The 21023-nt window shown below is 38.4% G+C and overlaps 1 protein-coding gene across 2 annotated transcripts in view; it reads right to left on the reverse strand.

Annotated features, from left to right (window-relative positions):
- The window catches only part of LOC119791902 (phospholipid-transporting ATPase ID-like), an 84380-nt gene that overhangs the window by 11544 nt on the left and 51813 nt on the right, over positions 1-21023 (reverse strand). For both annotated transcript variants that reach the window (XM_038298270.1, XM_038298271.1), the window contains 19 exons: positions 16895-16956; positions 13194-13266; positions 10690-10760; positions 10477-10559; positions 10148-10306; positions 9972-10060; positions 8617-8810; positions 8316-8524; positions 8063-8106; positions 6044-6209; positions 5745-5933; positions 5494-5609; positions 3484-3648; positions 3298-3409; positions 2915-3020; positions 2673-2811; positions 2361-2544; positions 1421-1644; positions 1250-1333 (listed from right to left, as the gene is read on the reverse strand). In XM_038298270.1, coding sequence (XP_038154198.1) covers positions 1250-1333; positions 1421-1644; positions 2361-2544; positions 2673-2811; positions 2915-3020; positions 3298-3409; positions 3484-3648; positions 5494-5609; positions 5745-5933; positions 6044-6209; positions 8063-8106; positions 8316-8524; positions 8617-8810; positions 9972-10060; positions 10148-10306; positions 10477-10559; positions 10690-10760; positions 13194-13266; positions 16895-16956 — 2469 coding nt within the window. The remainder of the gene's footprint in view (positions 1-1249; positions 1334-1420; positions 1645-2360; positions 2545-2672; positions 2812-2914; positions 3021-3297; positions 3410-3483; positions 3649-5493; positions 5610-5744; positions 5934-6043; positions 6210-8062; positions 8107-8315; positions 8525-8616; positions 8811-9971; positions 10061-10147; positions 10307-10476; positions 10560-10689; positions 10761-13193; positions 13267-16894; positions 16957-21023) is intronic.

The raw sequence follows: 21023 nt of genomic DNA on the forward strand, positions 1-21023 counted from the left end.
AGGTCATTCACTAGGTCCCCCCATGTGGTTCTGGGATTTTCACTCACCGGTCTTATGATCATTTTGACCCCACGGGGTGAGATCTTGCGTGGAGCCCCAGATCGAGGAAGATTATCACTGGTCTTGTATGTTTTCCTTTTTCTAATATTTGATCCCACAGTTGATTTCTTCACACCAAGCTGTTTACCTATTGCAGATTCAGACTTCCCAGCCTGGTGCAGGTCTATAATTTTGTTTCGGGTGTCCTTTGACAGCTCTCTAGTTTTGGCCATGGTGGAGTTTAGTGTGTGACTGTTTGAGGTTGTGGACAGGTGTCTTTTATACTGATAACGGGTTCAAACAGGTGCCATTAATGAAGGTAACGAGTGGAGGACAGACGAGCCTCTTACAGAAGAAGTTACAGGTCTGTGAGAGCCAGAAATCTTGCTTGTTTGTAACTGACCAAATACTTATTTTCCACCATATTTTGCAAATAGATTCTTTAAAAATCAGACAATGTGATTTTCTGGATTTTTTTTTTCTCATTTTGTCTCTCATAGTTGAGGTATATCTATGATGAAAATTACCGGCCTCTCTCATCTTTTTAAGTGGGAGAACTTGCACTATTGGTGGCTGACTAAATACTTTTTTGCCCCACTGTATACAGTGGATAGATTTGAGGTGACTTATATACAGTAAGGGTTTAAGGTGTCTTATGTATAGCAAAGTAGTGCAGGTAAAAAAACAAAAAAAACAGTGCAGTTTCTGTTTTGTTAAATAAATAAAAAAAATAAGTGAGGTAACTGAAATAGGCAAAGGCTCTTATAGTACTGGACTATTGCACGTTATTGCAAAGAGTATAAAATCGTTATTGCACGGTTGTTGTAGTGTTATACAATGTTATAGTGCAGTGGCATTGTTAAGTCTAAAGGAGATGCTCAGATTGGTGAAATTGGTGCTGTAATTATTTATAGATGTTTACAAACACTAAATGTTATTGGATTGTGAGATATTTGAGCTTCTTATCAAGCATGGACTACAATGCCCCCCCCCACTCCACACCCCCAGATCTATAGAGAGCCGCTTAATCAGTCTTTCTGATCTTCTTAAAACCTTCTTTGACCTAAAAACAAGTTTTTTTTTTAGGCTAATAAAGAAATTCCGGAGTATAAAGGCAGTTTCAGGTTTTTCTTTCTGTACGATTCAAACCACAGGAGAAAACAGTTTTTATGCTTTTGTTTTGGCAAATGGGGATAAACATTATGATTACCTGATCAAACAGGCTCATACCCAGGACAGGCAGTGCTGTGTACATCAGGTTGTAGAGCGTAATGAACCACTCATCGTACACCGTCTGAAAAAGCAAAGTCAAGTTCAAACCTCTGCGGGAAGAAGATCATAAGCTGATTGGTTTGGTAGGACTCAGCTCTGACTGTGTCACCTGTGCTGAGAAGCCGCAGAAGAAGGCGAACCAGAAGTGAACAAAGGTGAAGGTAAAGTTCTTGTAGAAAAAGTACCGCAGGAATTTGCACATCCGCAGGTAGGACCAGCGTCCGTGCACCAGCAGGAGGCGCTGCAGGAAGCGGAACTGGGCGAAGGAGTAGTCGCTGGAAAGCACAGCTTGCATCCCCTCCTGTCCTGAGATGCCCACACCGATATGAGCGGCTGGGAAGACAAGACAAGAGAAAACGATTTTATTGAATAATGTGTCTATGGAGCTCTGAGGCAGACTTTAAGAGAGGAGCTAAAAGTTAAAAAAAGGGTTTATAGATTAATGTATGTATGCATAGAAACCGCTTGATGTACTTTTTTTTTTCCCAATTCAAAACACTGCAGATTTAAACATGCCGTTTACATCAACTTTCCACTAGATGGCAGAATCAGGCTTGAAAAGCTGAGCAGCACAGACATAGATGCAAGAAAAAACTATAGTTTATAGTCTTGTCTAGTTCTCTTTTTAAGTTTAATTAATGTATTTATTTGACAGGGACAGTGTACATAAAAGCATTCCTGCAAATGCACCAGAATTAGCCAAAAGGCTGTTTTTCATCTGTTGTCCCTTGACAGATCTTAAAATTGTCTACCTAAAGGACAGAAACAGAGCTTTGATGTTTATGTCTTGTTTGTTTTAGGGACTTATTCCTTATTCCGTACCGCATGCTTCATAATGGTGGCCTTTTAACTGTAAAGCTTTGAAACTGTAAAACATCATAAATTAGAAAAAAATAAAACCCTACACAAAAAAACAAAAAACAACAAAGATGATTTTAAAGACTCTTTTTTATAGGGGGATGTTTCCTTTCCTGTTTATTTGAGAGGAAACACCAACATGATGTGGGAAGCTCTTTGGCTAAAAGCAAAACCAGGTGGTTATCCTGTACCTTTGATCATGCTGACATCATTGGCTCCGTCGCCAATAGCCAGCGTGACCGCCTTCTTGTACTTCTTGACCAGCTCGACCACCTGGGCCTTCTGCAGGGGCGTCACCCTGCAGCAGATCACCGCTTTACACAAACACGCCGTCCGGAGGAACTCCAGCTCCATGCTGCTCTCCAAGGCGTACGCCTGTTGGAAATAATGGAGAAAGCTGGATTTAAACAACAAGTTTGGCCATTTTACAAAGTTACAGGGTGTTTTTGGGAATTAAAAATACCAACAAAGATGATTTTACCAATGGGGCCGTTGTGACCTACCAGACTGTGTCCATTGATAACCAGTCCATACTCTCCATCAGCCATCTCCTCTTCGACCAGATTCCCACTTTTACCCATCGCTTCTGGTGAAAGCAGAGAATTTGCTTCTCTTTGAGGTTTCATGGTGTTCTGTGCATTTCTGCTCCAAATAAACAAAAAACAAAATTAAGATATCTAAAATATTACTTAAAAAACCAAAACAAAAAACAACTTAAAAAAGGCTTTAAAAGAATTCGTCAGACCTCAGCTCCAGTCTAACCTCCTCGGGTGAGTGGCCCGACACGATGAAGATGTCGTTCATCTCCTCCTGCAACAGGTTGCACGAGTAGCCGATGTTTTCTGCCGTTTCTGCAATACAAACCCAAGAAATGACAAAGAATATTGGACGAGGACTCAGCTCTGTGTGAAAGCAGCGAGCACACTCTTACAATTAGCATGAAAGTCCTTTTTCTTGAACTAAATAAAAGAAACCTCCTGCAGCCTTTGCTTATTTCTAGGAGCCAGGGGGCTATTAAACAATAGTTTGCTACATTTCATTTTACGTCTTCTTCACATAGTTGATTTTTTTCAACCTGAATTCACTCATTTGATAAAGTGCACATAAGCTATTATCTCCATTAGATACCCTGCTTGTCGCCAGTGAGGACCCAGATTTTGATGTCGGCTTTAGCCAGCTGCTCAATGGTCTGAGGTACTCCATCCTGTAACTTGTCTTCAATGGCTGTTGCTCCCAGCAGCTGCAAACAAACACAGTCAGATGAAGTCAAAACAAAGAGAACTCAGCTTCCTGTTTTCCTCTTCAGCTTCCTACCAGGAGGTCCTTCTCTATCTCCTCGTACAGCTCGTCCAGTTTGGTGTCCTTGTCTTCCAGTGAGGTGCTCGCCTCATGGTGCCGCTGCTTCCACTGGCTGAAGTAGCCCTCGTCCAAATCTTTGTAGGCAAGAGCGAGCGTCCGCAGTCCCTCCCCTGCAAATTCCTGCAGATCAGCATGCACATACTTATATGGATGAGCCGTAAAAAGGCAAATGTTTCTGCGCCGAGCAGAGCACTGATAACATCCTGAGATGTAAACAACGTTGAGCTCACGGGCTTGGTTGTATACAGTGGATTACTAGGATTCAGCCTGTGAAATTCACAATGAAAGAAAAAAAAAATAGACATATTTCTGCTTTAGAGTGTTTCTTCACATTCTAAACATGATCCAAGGCAAGAGACATTAAAGGGAGTGAGAGGAAAGCATGAAAGAATCCCAACACTGCAGATAACCTATTTTTCTAAAGCTAAATCTTCCTCCTAAGTATAATAAATGGATGCAATACATATATTTATTGCATCCCAATTCACTAACTTTTAAGGTCTGAACTCTCCAGCATGCAGCTGGATACAAGGAGTAAGGTTGATGTTTAGCAGACAGTTAAATGCATGGTATGCAGGATAATAATTTTATGGGTTATAAGGGACACACAAAAAAAAATAATGACAAGAACTTTTGATTCATTCATTCATTCATTTCATTCACCTTAAACTGACAAAAAACGTATAGATTTATTAACCATTTAACCCCAATGTTTAATTAAGTCTCATTTATTAAATGGTTTGAAGCAAAAAGTAAAGATACAACTTGGTCTCAAATGCCTTTAATCTTCAAAAATAAAATTGTCTTCAGTATTTTGGTAAAAAATGTGGCAACCTATTAATACATTTTTAATGTGATCAGGTCCAAGGCATCCAGACTAAGCGTTTCAATTGTTTTGAGCAGAGAGAGGATTAAACTATATAAGAAGGAGAAAATCTACTCAGTAGACGTTCCATTATTTCTATTTTTCTGTTCTTTTAAATATGTTTTACTTTAAATGTAGTTTAAAGGAGTCCAAAATCTAAATATAAACATGTCTGATCACTAAGCATTGTTATGAACAAATAATAGCATAGGATCGGATATAGTTCTGCTTCAGATTTGAGAACATTGTGCAGCGAAGATGAGTTAAAGGATAAAACAAATATCTTTGGGGACAGGGCTTGTACCTTGGTTTAAAGATTAAACCTGATGATAAGATAATAATAGTGCTAAAGATCTCTGCTGCGTGGATGTGAAACTGTTGAAAGCTACTTCCTGAGAAAAACATTTGTTTACTTTTGTTTTTTGATAATATGGTGACTAGAATATAATAGCAGAACTATCCCTGATGAAAACAGGGAAAAAGATCATTTTCATTCTGAAGAGAAACGAAACCAAATTCCAGGCTGTTTATTAGAAACTTCCATAGCCTCGTGAGCGAGCATGTGCGCGCTTTCAGGAAATCCTATACACTACTGTTTATGCTCTAAAAACATTCTAAATGACTTCGTTTCGAGTAAATTCTGGATGCTACCCACTCAGGACACTTGGAATACATTGGACGAGCAGTATGGAGGAATATTGACACGTTTTTTGGGGACTTTTATGGACCTTTCTGTCTCGGTCACCATAGACCTCCATTATTTGAATGTCAGCAGACAGCAAGAAGCCTCCCAGATCTCCAGATGCATTTGAGATATCAAAAAAGTACTCCAGAGTGTTGTTCAGCATGGGGGTGAGTAGAAAATGAAGGCTAATCATGTTTTGGGTGTACTATTCCTTTAATACCCTCTTTTTCCCTCCAGCTATACAGCTTTCCTTTTTTTTTTATCACACCCTGATAATCAATTGATCCTATCATTATCTTAGTCTGATCAGGACTGGATTGGAAAAAGCAAAGAGTGGTAAATAAAAAATAAAAAAAAAACAGAAACGGCTTGAAAATATTTTAAAGTATCTGCAAATAAATTGAGCATCACTGACATTGAGGTGCTCTGTTGTGACGTCCATCAACTTGCTGCAGGACTGGTCCAGCCTCTCGTAGATGATCGTGTCCGCTCCCTTACAGTAGAGGGACAGCTTCCCCTCTGGACTGCGAACTGTTCACACAAACACAAGAACACATCTGTGATTTATGTTGTCCAGCAGAGGGAACAGAATCCGCCATCCTGAAGACGCAGCTCACAAACAAATCTGAGAACCCTCTGGATATGAGGATAATCTGGGATCCTTACCAATCACAGACATCCTCTTGCGAACATTGTTAAAGTCCAGGATCGCCAGGAGTTCATAGTTGCGCTGATTTCCCATTTCCATGATGGAAATGCTCTCAGGTGTACGTGAGCGGAAGACAAATCCAAAGTTTCTGGCTGCAGTCACCAGCGCTCCTTCATCTGGAGACTGGGCCTGATAGAAAAGCTCCCCTGGAGGAGACAGAAGGGGAAATGTTCAAACTGAGGTTCAGACAAAAAAATCAAGGAGAAAATGATGACACTCTGCTGCATTTCTGATGACCTGCTCCTCCTCTACCCACCTTCTTGCTTCTCCTCTGCCATGACGGTGTGGCAGAGCGCCAGCAGTCTGAAGAATGTGTGGACCTCAGGGTTGTCCAGCTTCACGGCCTCCACCAGAGAGTGGTCATAGAACACGAAGCGGGGGTCAGCCAGAGGGTTGAAGGAGAAATCCACCGGGTCTTTATGCTACAGAGGGAGGCGTTGATGATTAAAGAGGCTTTGAGTAAGGTGGCCATCAGGAACAGAAACCTTTAAGGAAGCAGTTTATCTCACCCTCCTACATCTACCTGCTTTACATATAATTTTAACCTCATAAATTAATTTCAGTTTTTTACATTACATTATAAATATATGATATTATAAATACCAGCAGGCCATGTACAGTATTAGTCCCAGTCTGGAGGGATATTGGGGGGAGCGTTGGCCTAGTGGTTAGAGCAATTATTATCCTTTTTTTTTCTATTTCCATATGAATCCTGTTCAGTGATTTCTGGGTCTGCTCCAAATGGGATGAGTTCAGAAAATCAATAGAAGGGAAAATATTTTCATCTTGCTTTTAAGCAGCAGTGCTCTAAACATGGAGTTTACATCCGGGCAATCATTTAAAGAAAGCTTGTTAGTCTTTGCTGTATGATTTACCATACTAAATGAGCAGCTTTTAATGTTCCAGTAAATGACGGGGTGTAATATACTCCCTCACCATGATGCGTCAGAAAGAGATGGAAAATTCTCTGCAGGTTTAAAATCAGTTTTACCTTCAAGCAGAGGAGCTCTAATTTATCTTAGTTATGTTCATCAGGGATGTTGGGATGGACCAGAAATGAAAAGACGTTTTTTTTAGACTGAATGCCAAAACAAGTTTATCTCATATGACAAAAATTGAAAAGAGAGGGGTGATGAGGTAGAGGGGGATGATGTGGCTCAAAGTTAAACTTGCTGTTTTAGCAGCAAACGTCTAGTGATGAAAATCCTGTTTTTGGCTGTGAGAGATCTCTCATTTTTTTCAGCCTTCAAAATTATTGTGATACAGGGATGTTGTAAAATAAGCTTAGACAAGAGTTTTTCCTCGAGCTTGGGGGAGAAAAATATATAATTTCAAACACATACGCATTTTTTCAGTAACCAAACCAAAGCAGACGACACACAGCTTTACATCTCAATGTCACCAGGTGACTAAGGACCCATCAAAGTGTTGACTGCTCTGACAATTAGAACTTAGAACGGAAAACCTGGATGCCACCAACATTTTCTCCAACTGAATAAAAACAAAACTGAGATAATAACCTTCCGACCAAAGGAGGAAAGATCCAGCGTTAGCTCACAGCTTCAGCTATGTAGCTAGAAACCTCTGATTATGGCAGAACCTGAAGACCATTTCCAGGATTAAAGTCCAATAAGGATCTAGAAAAACTCATTAATGTATTTATCTTTAGTAGAACTGATAATTGAAAGTCCATCAAACAGTTGCAGTCGATTTAAAACGCTGCAGTCTTGTTTCTCACTAGAACTAAGAAAGTAGAGCACATCAGCACAGTTCTGAACTCGTTCCACTGGCTCCCTGTAGCTCAGAGAATAGACTTTAAATTTCTGATGTTTGTGTATAAATCACTGAATGGATCAGCTCCTCATTACATAACAGATTTGTTGTCAGTGTATCAACCTCCCAGACCACTCAGGTCTTCTAGTTCAATTCTACTCTGTACATCCAGAACTAGAACTACCTTTGACTTTTAAAGTTAAACTGTTAACTGAGGGATAATTTGTTTAATTTTGTGGTTCAACTGTTTTATTTGTTTTACTACCCGCTTTTAGTATGTTTTTATTTTTACCTGCTTTTATTCTGTTTTTATTTTCCTTCCATTTTAGTGTTCAATTTATATAAAACACCTTGAATTGGCGCTGTACTGAATTTTGCAAAACAAATAAACTTGACTTGCCTATAGGGGACTTTGAAAAGCTATGAAAAACAAACAGGATGTAGGAAGGTGTTGCAAATCAGATAAAGATGAACACAAATGACTTTAACTTTATTGACTCACCTCAGAATTGTCAAGTCTCTGACTTGTGTAGTCATATGCATCTCCTGCAGAGATAATTAAAGATAAAGACTTAGAAGAAGGAAGAACATTCAGCTTAAAAATAAACACCCTTACACACAATAGATAAAAGTAAGTGACAAAAGCAAATGAGAACATTTCCACTGAAATGATGAATTTCTACTGAATTCATCATTTCAGCGGAAATAAAATCCAAGTCGGTCTAAAACCAGCAGGACCGCGAGTGACACCGTACCGTAGGACTTCCCATTGATGGAGCATTTGTTGAAGATCATGATGTTCTGGGTTAGCGTTCCGGTCTTGTCGCTGAAGATGTACTTGATTTGACCGAGCTCCTCGTTCAGCGTGGTGGTGCGAGCCTCGGCAGGCGTGTCGCTGCTGGAATGATACATCTTTCTGTCCCAGTCGATGTAGAAGCTGTTCCCAAGCCGGATAATCTCAACACTGACCGGGAATGCAGCAGATAAAATATTATTCATTCTGATCCAAGGCATCCTGAGTCCATCAAGTTTCCCCAAAATGTACATACTGGTTACCTAACATAAAGCGAGATGGGCACCACAGTGTTGAGGATGATGATGTAGGACCAGAAGGTGAGAAAGGCAGAGAAAGCTTCGCTGTTGCCATCTTCTCTCGGCAGGAAGACGGTGAAGTTTGAGCCGTTATTTTTCTCCCAGATGTAGTTTCCGATCGCCAGGATCGTGCACATGAATACGAGAAAACCAAAAATCTACAGAGACGCAAAAAAAATGCCATTTTATTTACAATGATCTCTCCTTTTAGAGCAAAGTGCTGCGTAACACATCATTCAGAGACTTTAAATGTACATTTAAAGTCTCTGAATAATGTACATTTAAATGTACATTTAAATCTCACTTACCTCCTCAATTCAAGAAAAAATGCATTTATTTTAAGAAAATTTTTTAAATTTAAATTTTTTGCAGTGCATGTTGGGTTTTGTCTTCTCAATTATTCATACATAGCTATCTGGAGTTATAAAATTGCCTGGTGCTGAAATAAAAAAAACTAGGAGGATTAAGGTTTAACAGATGTTTTGGATAAACACCAACAGCTGCTCTCATTCCTAAACATGGATGGACATTCCCAACCTGTTTACATGCGGATAAGAATTGTTTGAACACAGACATTTGGCAGAGTTAGACTGTGGGCAATTGTACCCAGAATGAATCAGATTTAAATCTGATTCATTCTTGGTATAAATTTGAGTTTATTTGTCCATAAACTCAAACAGTGTGATTTTGTTGCCTCCATTTTACTTTTTTCATGGTGAACAGACCTATGAGAAGCTTACAAAGCCATGACATCATCTACTTGAGTTTTTAAAATGAGAAAAAATGTAACAATTAATACAAATAAAGTGATATAAAAAAACAAGCTCATTGGTATCTGAAAATTATCTCTTTTCAGACTGCCATTTAGGCAACAAGAAACCTTTTAATCATCCTGAATATGGAAATAAAAAAAAAGTCTAATCAGATTTAAGGCCAGGCAATGAGTATAAAAAGAATAAGAATAAATGTATTTTTATATAATCTATGTCGATCAGCTGTTTTCGAGTTTTCATGCAAAGTTTTAAATCTATGTGAATTAAAAATAAAATCTAAATAAACAAAGAGCTAAACAAGTACATCGAATTATTTAGTTGTCTTATTTAATTTACCTTTGGAATTATAAAAGTATTTCTGATTTTTTTTTTTTGCATGTGTAATTGTTTCATGTTGAATAGACAAATTCTACCTGTAATAATGTAATTTATTTGCAAAAAACTAGTAAAAACTAATAAATCAATTCAGTTTTAGGATCCCCTTAAAAATAAAAACTTTGTATCTTTGTATACAAAGATACAATGATCTTTGTAAAGGACACTCACACAGAGAACCAGAACGTTCATCAGACGGTCTATACTGGTCCTCTTAAAGGTGGTCTTCCCACAGTTTTGCATCAGCTTCGTCTCTTGACCTTTGATAATAAAAGATCAAATGAGGTTCCTTTATTTTTTGTTACATCAAACTAAAGAAAAATACACCTGAAAGACATCTCACTGACCTCCAAACAGCACCAGCCCGAAGCACCAATCAGTGTTCCTCAGCGTGCAGCCGCGCAGCAGAATCTTCTCGTTGTCAAGCGGATATTTCTGACCGGCGAATGTTAGTGTTCCCGAAAAGCGGTCGAGGCGGTTGTTGGGAGGTTCACAGCGAACCTCACCTTTAGAGTGGACATAAAAGCAAAGGATTTCTGCATTAACAACAAATAAGACCAACGTTTTAATTAACAATTATTGATTTGAAAATGTCAGTTATTTATTTCTCTTTTTATTTTCAATTTGATCAAGTCCCTTTGTTCTCCAGGTTTTCCTGCCTCTAATCCAGTATTACCATTAAAGTCTGCCAGTTTTTCAATATCATCTCCCAGGTTGCCTGTTACTGGAAGGGCCTGCTTGACCTTCAGGTTAGTCTCTCTATGCAAAGGAGAGAAGAGAATAAACAAAGGAAAAAAGGTTGAAAAATGAGGTCAGTGAATGATATCCTGAGGAGCCGTTGGTGAATGATTTATAGTTAGTTATGCTTTAATCCTAGAAGTCAACTAACCCGTCCAATTCTGCCGTCTCTATGTACACAAGGTTTAGAGGTTCGCTGCTGGAGAGCAGCAAGAGGTCCGCCTGAAATAAAAACAGTGCAAAACAATCAAAAAACTTCAGATTAACAAAAATTTTGTGTCTAAATCTTTATAGAATATATATATAGGTGTGTCTATACCAATGTGATCAGACAGGAAATCATTCAAGAAAAATGTTAAAGTTCCCGTGTAAATTTGAGGCCTCCGTAGTTAAAAAGCTCGTATCAAATCGAAGATGAACCAGACATTATCCAATGCAACAACTGCTTTTATATTGATATTAATGTGAGCTATACATGAACAGTAACAACAGTGTAAATATAGTGTAACAAAAGACAAACCATCAAAATGGTGGTGGTGGTGGTGGGGGGGGGGGGTACTTGTAATAAAGGTGGGGTTAAGAAGGAACAGTTTAGAACCATTATTATTGCAGGTGAGCAAAAACCTTATCAAAAAAAAAAAAAAAAAGTAAAATGCAGGAGACCCACTACAGAGTCTTGAGGTACGCCATCCTATATGGATAAGCATACAACATATATCTATGATTTGTAGCACTTCCTTTTTAGGGCAATTTTTCTAACAGAAGCTGAAAATCTAATCGCTGAGAAAATTTTTCAGCTTTAAAAATGGATACATTGCTGCAAAGCAGGCAAAACCACCAATGCTTATTACTTATTATCTTATAAATAGAAACTGATGTTACTTTTATGACCTGTAGGTGTTTGATTAGCGCATGGTTTCTATTTATTGTTTTTTAGCACTTTCTTATCATGTTTTAAAGTTATGGCCATTTTCTGTAATCTTTTACCATTTTTAGTCTGCCTCATTAGTTCATTATCTGTTCATATATTTTAAGAGTTTGTAGCTTTCTCAGTTCCTTTTGTATTTTTCTCAGTTTTGCCATTTAGTTCATGCAATTTACTTATTCATTTATTTTGTTATCGGTTAAATTATGTTAGTTCCTTGTCGTTCTTCCTGTCTGTCCTGGTTAATCATTCTCCTTTAGAAAGCACCACTATTTAATTAAAAGAACTATTCACCTGTGCCTCCTCCTTTAGCCTACATCATGCTACTTTTACCTGTTCTATTTAAGCCCTTTGTTTATTCCAATTTGCCTCTGAGTTGTTTTAGCATCCTTTTCTCCCTCTCTGCACGTTTTTGTGCTTTTCATCCAGTTTTTGTAAGTTTGTTATTTATACCTGTATACATTTTCAATCATTCAGGTTATAACAACCACAAAACAGGTTTAACACTTTCGCTCAGTTTTTTCTGCATACGCTTCAACACCTTTCCGATCCCTTAGCTAATTATTTTTTGTATAGGGCCATGATAGTGTTATTTATCTGACAAAGGCCTTTAAAGGGAATAGCCATGTTGCTCTCGAACGTTGTCTGCACCATAGTCAAAAACTCTAAGTAAAGTCTGAGATAACAATTTAAACAAAAATAAATTATAGCAATTCTCTGGACAAAAAAGGGGAACACAAGTAAAGGCTAAAGCTAATGCTGCGTTCACACCGGGCGCAGCTGGCGCGACAGAAGCAGCGAGTTTACATGCAAAGTTAATGGTTGACGCGCGTCAAGGCGCAGCAAAAGGTCCCGCGGCGCGTTTTGAGCAGCAGGCGCAGCGCGTCTGAGCAGCTGAAGCAGCGCGTCGGGCGCGTTTAAGCATCTGACGCGCGTGACGCGCCGCAAACGCGCGGCTGCTCGAGATGGAAAAATTGAATTTTTGCTGCTCGACGCGCCGCGTCAACCAATCAGAGAAGCTGATCTGGGAGCTGGCTGGGAGAGAGACACAGCGCTGATGACACAGACCGCTCTGATTACTCCTCTTAAACAGTTTATTAATGGATAATTAACTTAAAATATATACATCTGCCGGTAGAATATGTTCGCTTTTATTATTCTGGTGCCTGCAGATCGGATTATTTAGATGAAAAACACCTACCAGCCGCCGCGGTAAACCGCGAGGAGGCGACCCGGCCAGAGGCTGCTGAAGAAGGGATTCCTTCTGTTGGCGCGCCGCCGGTATGTGGGAGTCTGAGCGGCTCCGACAGAAATAACATTGGGAGGCAGGATTGTAATCTGGATGAACTGACTGCACTGATGTTTTCAGGTGGATTTTCTCACTTAAAAACATATTAAAACTACTTTATTCCCACTGATCACAGCAACTGTATAGCTGCAAGGCAGAGAAAGGATAGAGTAGCTCCGCCCAACGCGCGTCAGACACACTTTTGCACCGCGCAGGCAGAGCAGCAAAGCTGCTTCAGCCGCGCGTCAGAACTAACTGGTACAAGCAGCAAAAATGAAGCAGCAGACGCGATTTTGCTGCTTTTGCTGCATCCGGTCTGAACGTAGCATAAAACTAATAGACCTGAAAGAAGGAATAAAAAAATAAAGCCAGTGAATTAGAACTTCAAAAAGAAAGGTAAAGAGGTAAAGCTAAATGGAAAATGTGTAAAATGTTGACTTACAGTCACAAACTGGTTGTTTTCTAGCTTGATAATGTCTCCTACTTGGACATCCATCCATTTTTCACTGCGTAGCCTGAGAACAAAACCATAAAGTTAAATTTAACTTTGGGAAGCGTTTTTTTAAATGGAGGGAAGTTACTACTCGGTGAAAGTCAACTTGTTTTTTTGAAAATCTTTATGTCAGGGAAGAAAACTGTCTAAGGGACAATAAACAGGCCTGTGCTGACCCTAAAGGTCACACCAATCCAAGCCACTTTCCTCCACTGCATGTTCCTGCCAGTTTCCTGTATGATACTGTTTGTTCATCTGCCAACAAAACGGAATATTTTTAGAAACTGGACGGAGAAAATAGTAAAGATCAAAGCTAAGGAGGATTTGGACACAAGTATTGCTCTTCATTTGGTAATAAAACCTGACAGAAAGAAGCTGGGAAATATTTTAATTTGACAGATTTGTTAGATTCAAGTAAAGATTCTTTTGTGCTCCATTTTGGTTTGCCAAGTCATTTTCAGTGATGTTTATATGCTCTCCAAAACCCCTCATCCCCACAAAAGCTGACCTTTCTTACCTACTAACCTCAAATTAATGTTTTCAATTTCTCTATATTCAATCAGTCATTAGCAAATCTCTGAAGACAAGACTCTGCGATGCATCTACACCTTATGGATAAAGGAAATTCTTTTGAGGACCAGAATGTTCACATTTTGGACAAAGAAGAGGTGGTTTGAGAGGGGTGTGAAAGAAGGCATTTATGTTAAAAAAATCAAAAACAAAAGATCTTATGTCCTGTCAACTGAGTGGTTTTTAATCACCACATTAAATCCATGTGATTTAAACGTAGAAATTTAAGTAAAGCTTTAAAACTGTTAAAAAATAAGTACATTGCAAATAAACTAGATAAAAACTATAAAGTAGGTAAATGGTAAACAAAACTTTTTAGTTTTTAGAGGCGGTCGTAGCAGCTGTTCAATGATAGGCTGCATATTATCAGCAATAAGAAACTTACTTAAAGGTAGAGGAAAAATAGTCTGAAGCCATTCTATGGAACTGGTGCTCTTTGACTGCAGTTGTTTTCTATAACGCTGTTATCACATATACAGGTATATGTTCTCTCACTGATGTCAAGTTCTTTTAAATATCTGTTAAAAAAGTTTGTATAATGCTGCTAATGTAAGGACGGATAAGGTCTGAAAGTCTGTGATGGATTGTGAGGTGAATAGATAGTGCTCATAAAGATAAAAATATGAAAAGTTATCTATACGCAGTCTGAGAACCCTCTCGTTGATTAATCACATATATTTTATTCTCTGCAAATGTATGCCTATCATTCTTTAATTGAATACTCATCAAAAGAACTTGTGATTTTTTTTGCTTTTAACACCTAATGTGTCTTATGGACCAAGTAAATTATTTTATTTTTATTGTTCACATAAAACTAGGAGAAAAGTCTCCAAAGTAAATCAGGAAAAATGAAACACTGGCTTTAGGCTGAGGGGAGCCCAAGGACACTCTGAGTTTATTTAGGAAAACCCTCTCCTAACCAGGTTAGCTCTGGGGAGAATCTTACTGCGGTAACAGAATCAGAGGCTGAGTAAACCCTCTTTTTGAAACGGAAAACTCAGTTACCCTTAAATCAGGATTAGAAAAATATTTAGTAAACCTGCTGTGTGAAACAGACCCCTTAAGAGTAAAACATAAGCAATGGACAAACAGGAAAAAAGGATAACCAGAGCTGTGTTCAGACCAAGCTGCACACCTCTAATGTGTCCTCCTTGTGCTTTTTTTAGGAGCGGACAAAAACATGTCAACAGGAAGTAAACTCCTCCTACAATCCTACATTTGCTTCTTATAAAGCACTAAACTAAGCAGTAACAGCTGCCAGCATTAAAGGAACCACACACAGGAACATGCATGTAAATATTTCAGCACAAGTTTACTTTTTTATAAACTTTGTCCTTTGCTGTCCTTCTCTGCCTCTGAGAACAGAAATTATCTTATCAAAGAAGTAAACGCTTAAAAAGCTTCTTTTATGCACATAAAAAATATTTTTTTTTTACTTTAACAGTATGTCCAGGATCTTTAGAGTTCAGTGTTTAAACCTACAAGATTACCCATCTCAAATTGGGTAGGCAGTTTGTTAACCTGCCGCGATGATAAACCTGATTTGATTTGGTTCTGCTGAGGAATAAATGCAGGGACTAAGCAGCAGCAGCTTGTTGAGTAAAGACTGTGGACAGCAGAGAAATCTGAATCGGATAACTGAACCAGGAAGTGTTTATTTTAAGGTGTTCGAAGACTGCTTGCTGCACAAAAGAGAAAGAGCAGATGTTAGAGACCAGGAAAAATTTGGCACTGAGTTAGTGGAGAAAAACTAGTAACCAGAAACACAGAAATACACTGAAACAAAGGATGGTACAAACAAACCAAAACAAGTCCAACAGACCCAATCAGAACCAGAAACCAGAAAAGTCAGCGTTCTGTTAGGCCAACATAAAGTAGGGTTTATTACCACAGCCTAAAGTTACAACTCAGAATGTGAAAACTGTGATGTGCATTTGTATATCTACTTGTGTACCTAATGAGATCTGAGTTCATAACAGAGCATCAGTCTTAGGTAGAAAGTTTGAGAGGGGTCAGGCTGCAGACCTCCACTGTCAGGACCCAGAGCTGCACTGTCAAGCCCCAGAGCTGCAATGAGAGGTCTCCTGCGCTGTCAGAACTGGAAGTTTATTGGAAGACTTTCAAATTAAAAGCAAAGTTGATTCGAAGCCTTTCTAAATTAAAATCTAGCATCGATAAACTCCTGGTGAAGTTAGCTTCCTTTCAAAAGCAAGTACTGTTATGCTGGAAACTTATGTACATGCACAACTTTACTCCCTACCAAACTCCTATATGGAATAATAGATATGTGCTACATAGAAATAGGTCTCTGTATTTGAATCGCTGGACCCCACTTTACAGGTTTGCAATGGATGGGCCTGACAGTGCAGGTCTGCAGCCAGACTCTCATGGACAGTTTCATATTCTAGTTAATTTTATTAAAAATGTATTTATTAGTTCTAAGGGCAACTGGTTGCACTGGATGTTCTTTGGGGGGATAGTGCTGAAAGAGCATAAATACAAAACTCACTACAGCTTTTTAAAATCTGTAATAATTAAAAACATTACTCTCAATAATCAAGAATTGATTCATTCTGGATCGATTCTTGGTCTAATGACATCTAACTCTCAGATTGTATGAGACTGCGATGGACTGGAGACCTGTCCAGGGTGTACCCCGCCTCTCGCCCATAGGCAGCTGGAGATAGGCACCAGCACCCATTGTGACCCCAATTGGGACAAGCGTGTAAGATAATGGATGGATGGTTGGATGGATGGACTGTATGAGAATGATTTAGTCAGGGTGAAAGGATGCTTAGATCCCTACATATTCATTCTGTGCTCTGTCTTTAAATCTGCAGCAGCAGGACAAAGACCAGGTGTCTGCTTCTCACTAAATAAGTGAGTTAAGTTAAAGTATTTTCATTTTTAAAGCTTAAACAAACAGATCATCAAAAACTATGAATGTTTTTGATGATCTTAAGGTTCCTCTGATATTCAAACTCTGGATAACCTGACCAAGAATATTCAAATGTTGAATAAAGATGCCACTACACACAGCAAATGGGGAAAAAAATGTGTGTTTGAATATAAAAACTTACTTTCTATCAATGAGTACTTGAACTTTTCGGTTATTTACTCGCTTGTCACTCCTGTGGCGATTCTAAAAGAAAGAGGAAGACAAAAGCAGTTACTCAGGGTAGATTACAGGAAATTACAGTTCTTTTTATTGAATCATTTTCTGCACAGACAAGTCCTCCAATCACCGACTAACAGGCAGCCATATGATTTCTTTAATAGCATCTGGGAGTAGATATGTTGCTGTAAATAACCTGGGAGGAAACCTGCTGATGAACCTTGTCTTCTTTAAAATAGCTGATGAGTCAAAGCACTGACGAGGCTTTTATTGATTGTCTCTTTGTGTTTCAGATAAAAAACTGATTTCTCTGAAAACCCATGCGAAGAAACCTCCATGATAGAGGAAACCAGTTGAAGCGGTTTTCACCTACGTAGCATTTACCAAACAACTTATTTATTTCCAATTAAAATGTTTGCGTCTATATTTGGTTTTAAACTTTATAGTTTTGATCCATTACACAAAATCCAACTAAGATCCTTTTCTTGTTTTTGCAAGCAAAGCAAAAAAATAAAAAAAAACTAGCAAACAAAAAAAAACGTTAAAATGCCTTGAACCGATCTAAAATAAACTGATCAAGAACACTTCAAACCAAAGCAAGGAAATCCTACTGCTTGGAAAGGAAATCTGACAAATTGAGATATTAACCCATGACTTCTACACAGAATCAATTTCCCCACAAATAAAAATGATCATGCTTGGTCCTCTTAGTTATAGGTACTAAATAATCAGATTGTTTTAACTCTAATGCATCAAACTAAAAAAAACAGGAAATTGGTGTATAGACCAGTAAAGCTTGGTCGGTCCTTCTCTGGAAACAGGGGCCTATTTGAAGGAAGTTTGACAAGATCTGTGTCATTTCTGACAGATGAAAAAATGTGGAGCTAACTATTTTGTTAAAAAAAAATGTAATAAGAAAGATATTGGATTCAACGAGGCTAAAGTTTAATGACCTGTTCTTCTTTGCTCAGAGGATTGGTACACGCTGCCTTTGGGCTGTCTGATTGACTAAATCAACAACAAAAGGAGGCTAGAGTCTCTTTTGTCCATAAAGTTGGGAGGAACTCCAAAGAAAAAATCTATGTTAAACAAATTCTCATAATCTATTTAACCAGAGTGAGCTACTGGTAAATTTCAGTTGGACAAAGGCTTGTCAAACTTTCTTCACAGGTGCTTAAGTTGCTTCAGTGTTTGTTTAGGTCACCATACGTGGCCAAACTTGAGGATCTTGAGTAACAAGTGGACCCAGAACAAACGGTGCACCTCGCTGGAGCACCAGATGGTTCAGCATTGCAGATAAAAAGCCTCCTGTTTCTGTCCCTGGAGGTAATGTTTAACCAATTACCTCAGCTATTTCTTCCTAATGTCTAAGTCCATGGATCCCCATCTTTCTGTCCCTCAACCACACCTATTCTAACACATGTTAAAGAAAACTACTAGTCCATCACTTCAAAGCGGAGTTCTACTCTGTTTTAGTTTGAATGAACATGTGTGCAGTTCACACGATTTAGATGTGCTTACCCTCAAACAAGAGGAACTTTTACTCTTTCTCAATACACTTTAACTCCCAGATGACACAACTCAAGAAATAAAGAGAACTAAAACCTAGAAAACTATGGCTGATGCAAAATCCCATGAAGAAGAATGTCAATTTAGAGAACATTAAATCTATCTTTAAAGACCATCACTAGTTTCAGGCAGGATGAGCTTCCTTCACCTGTTTGGCAGAAATCAGTCAGAAAGGTTGTGTAATTTGCCCTCAGGTTTAAATTACGTTTCAAACAATCAAGTCACACTTGAAAGGAAATGCCTCCCTGTTTTCTCATCTAAGTTTTCATATGATTAACCAAACAGATGGAGAAACATCTTACTGAGATGTTTCTTACTGGGAAATACTCAGGAGGGGAATCTGCTGGTGGTGCTTACGCAAATAGCAGAGAATCACTGAAATACGTTTAACCGCAGATGCTGGTCATTATCTGCTTGAGTCACAGGACATGTCATCAACCAGTGACAGACGCCACCAGCTCTGTTGATCCGTCTATTGCTTTTACAAGCAATGGTTGATGAAACACACAGATATGCCTCTGCATACATGATGCTTTAACTTTACACGGGTGATCATGGGGTATTTCCAGTAAGTCCTTGGTTTTTCACTGGGTCATTTAACAACAGGTGCTGTATCTTGAAAACCTCAAAGAGAGAGAGGTTAGCGATGTATACGGCTTCAAAGTAATTTTCAAACTAAATTTAAGATGTTGGAAATGGTTATACCTCCATTACTCTAGATGCTGACTTGAGCCTGATAACTAAATAATTTTTTAATCAGAACGCTGGTTGCAGCATGGTTGCAGCATTTGATTGATTGATTGATTGACTTTACTGATCTCAAAGTGGAAAAATTTGAAGGCTTTTAACAACAGAGGGCCGGATTTATCAAGATCCAATTTTGCGTGCAGTAATTTGCGCTCGCAAACTGGAATTTTGCGCGAGGGGCTGAACCATGGTTTGCGGGTGATTTAACAAGAGAGATTGCGTAACTGGTGGCAGGTGCAAAACTGTTGGAGACACCCTATTTAAATGATGGTTTTGCGCGTTTTGTGGTTTGCGGCAAAGTAGTTTGTAGTTTGTACAAACTAGTGCATTAACAAATTTAAATCTTACAGTGACACCCCTACCCCCTCCAGATATATATATATATATATATATATATATATATATATATATATATATATATATATATATATATATATATATATATATATATATATAAATCTTTGGCAACCTTTATTCCCTAAGGTGGTATGTGGCTGAATTTCTACTTCACTGCAGTAAAAAAACAAACAAAAAGAAAACAGATGTTTTGTATTGGCCTGTAGAAAAATGCACATACCAAATGGCTCACAAGAAGTGACTGTGGATGAGATTAAGTGCAATTTTGCAAGGAGTTTTGTGATATCTGGTATTGCGTGGGTCCTCCTTGTGGCTGGCTCCAAATCCATTCGGAGTTCCTCCAACAGCTTCAAAATGTCAATGCTGGATAAACGACATGTTTTCATGATCGTTTTCTCGTTCATTCCAAAAATATTCACACGGAGTGAAAAAATGCGTTCTCTGCGTCTCCTTGCTTCATTTCGATGTCTCCTTTTTGCGACAATAACCGCTGCCATGTGTGCGCAATTACGCATACAGACCATTTGCACCTTCTTTTGAAAGGTGTTAAATATAGAGTCAGATACCGTTAGCAAAATTGCTTTCAGGTTTGATAAATCACTTTGCGAGTGCTAAATTAATATATTTACATGTTCTCCTCCCACAAGACGCCCATATTCATTGCAGAAAAAGTACTAAATGGATAAGAGGCGCTATTTAGCACGTTTTATAGACCACATCCTTTTAGCACGCTGTTGATAGATCAGTTTGTACATTTTTTAGCGTGCGCAGTGAAATAGCTCACGTTTTTATACACGCAAACCTTTGATAGATCCGGCCCAGAGTGTGGACTTCCTGATAGTAAAGAATTAAAATAGTCCAGCCTTGAAGTAACAAATGCATGGACTAGTTTCTCAGCATCACCCCTGGACAAGATGTTTCAATTTTTTTGGGAATATTTCGGAGAAGAAAGATAGACATTCTAGAAACCTCTTTGATATGTGATTTAACGAGATGTTCTGATAAAAAAATAACACCAGGTTGTTTTTGCTTTATCATTTGAGATCAGTTTATTCCCATCCAAATAAAATGACTGAATAATCAGCTTCTTTTTCTGATTCTTTGTCTGATTCAAAGACAATAATTTCTGTTTTGTCTGCATTCAGGAGCAGAAAGTTAAGAGTCATCCAGGTTATTATGTCTACAAGACATGCCTGTAATCTATGTAATGGGTTAGCTTAATCTGGATTTACACACAGATACAGCAGAGTTTCATCAGCATCACAGTGGAAATTAATCCCATGCTGTATAATAATAACACCGATTGGGAGCATATGTATAGTAAAGAGAATTGGTCCTAGTTCTGATCCCTGTGGCACTCCACAGGTAACCTTTGAGCATGAGGAAGATTTATCATTAGCGTGAACAAACTGAAATCTGTC

This window comes from Cyprinodon tularosa, unplaced genomic scaffold, assembly GCF_016077235.1.
Source record: "Cyprinodon tularosa strain WSP-4 unplaced genomic scaffold, ASM1607723v1 ctg404, whole genome shotgun sequence".
In the NCBI taxonomy this organism is placed as follows: Eukaryota; Metazoa; Chordata; class Actinopteri; order Cyprinodontiformes; family Cyprinodontidae; genus Cyprinodon; species Cyprinodon tularosa.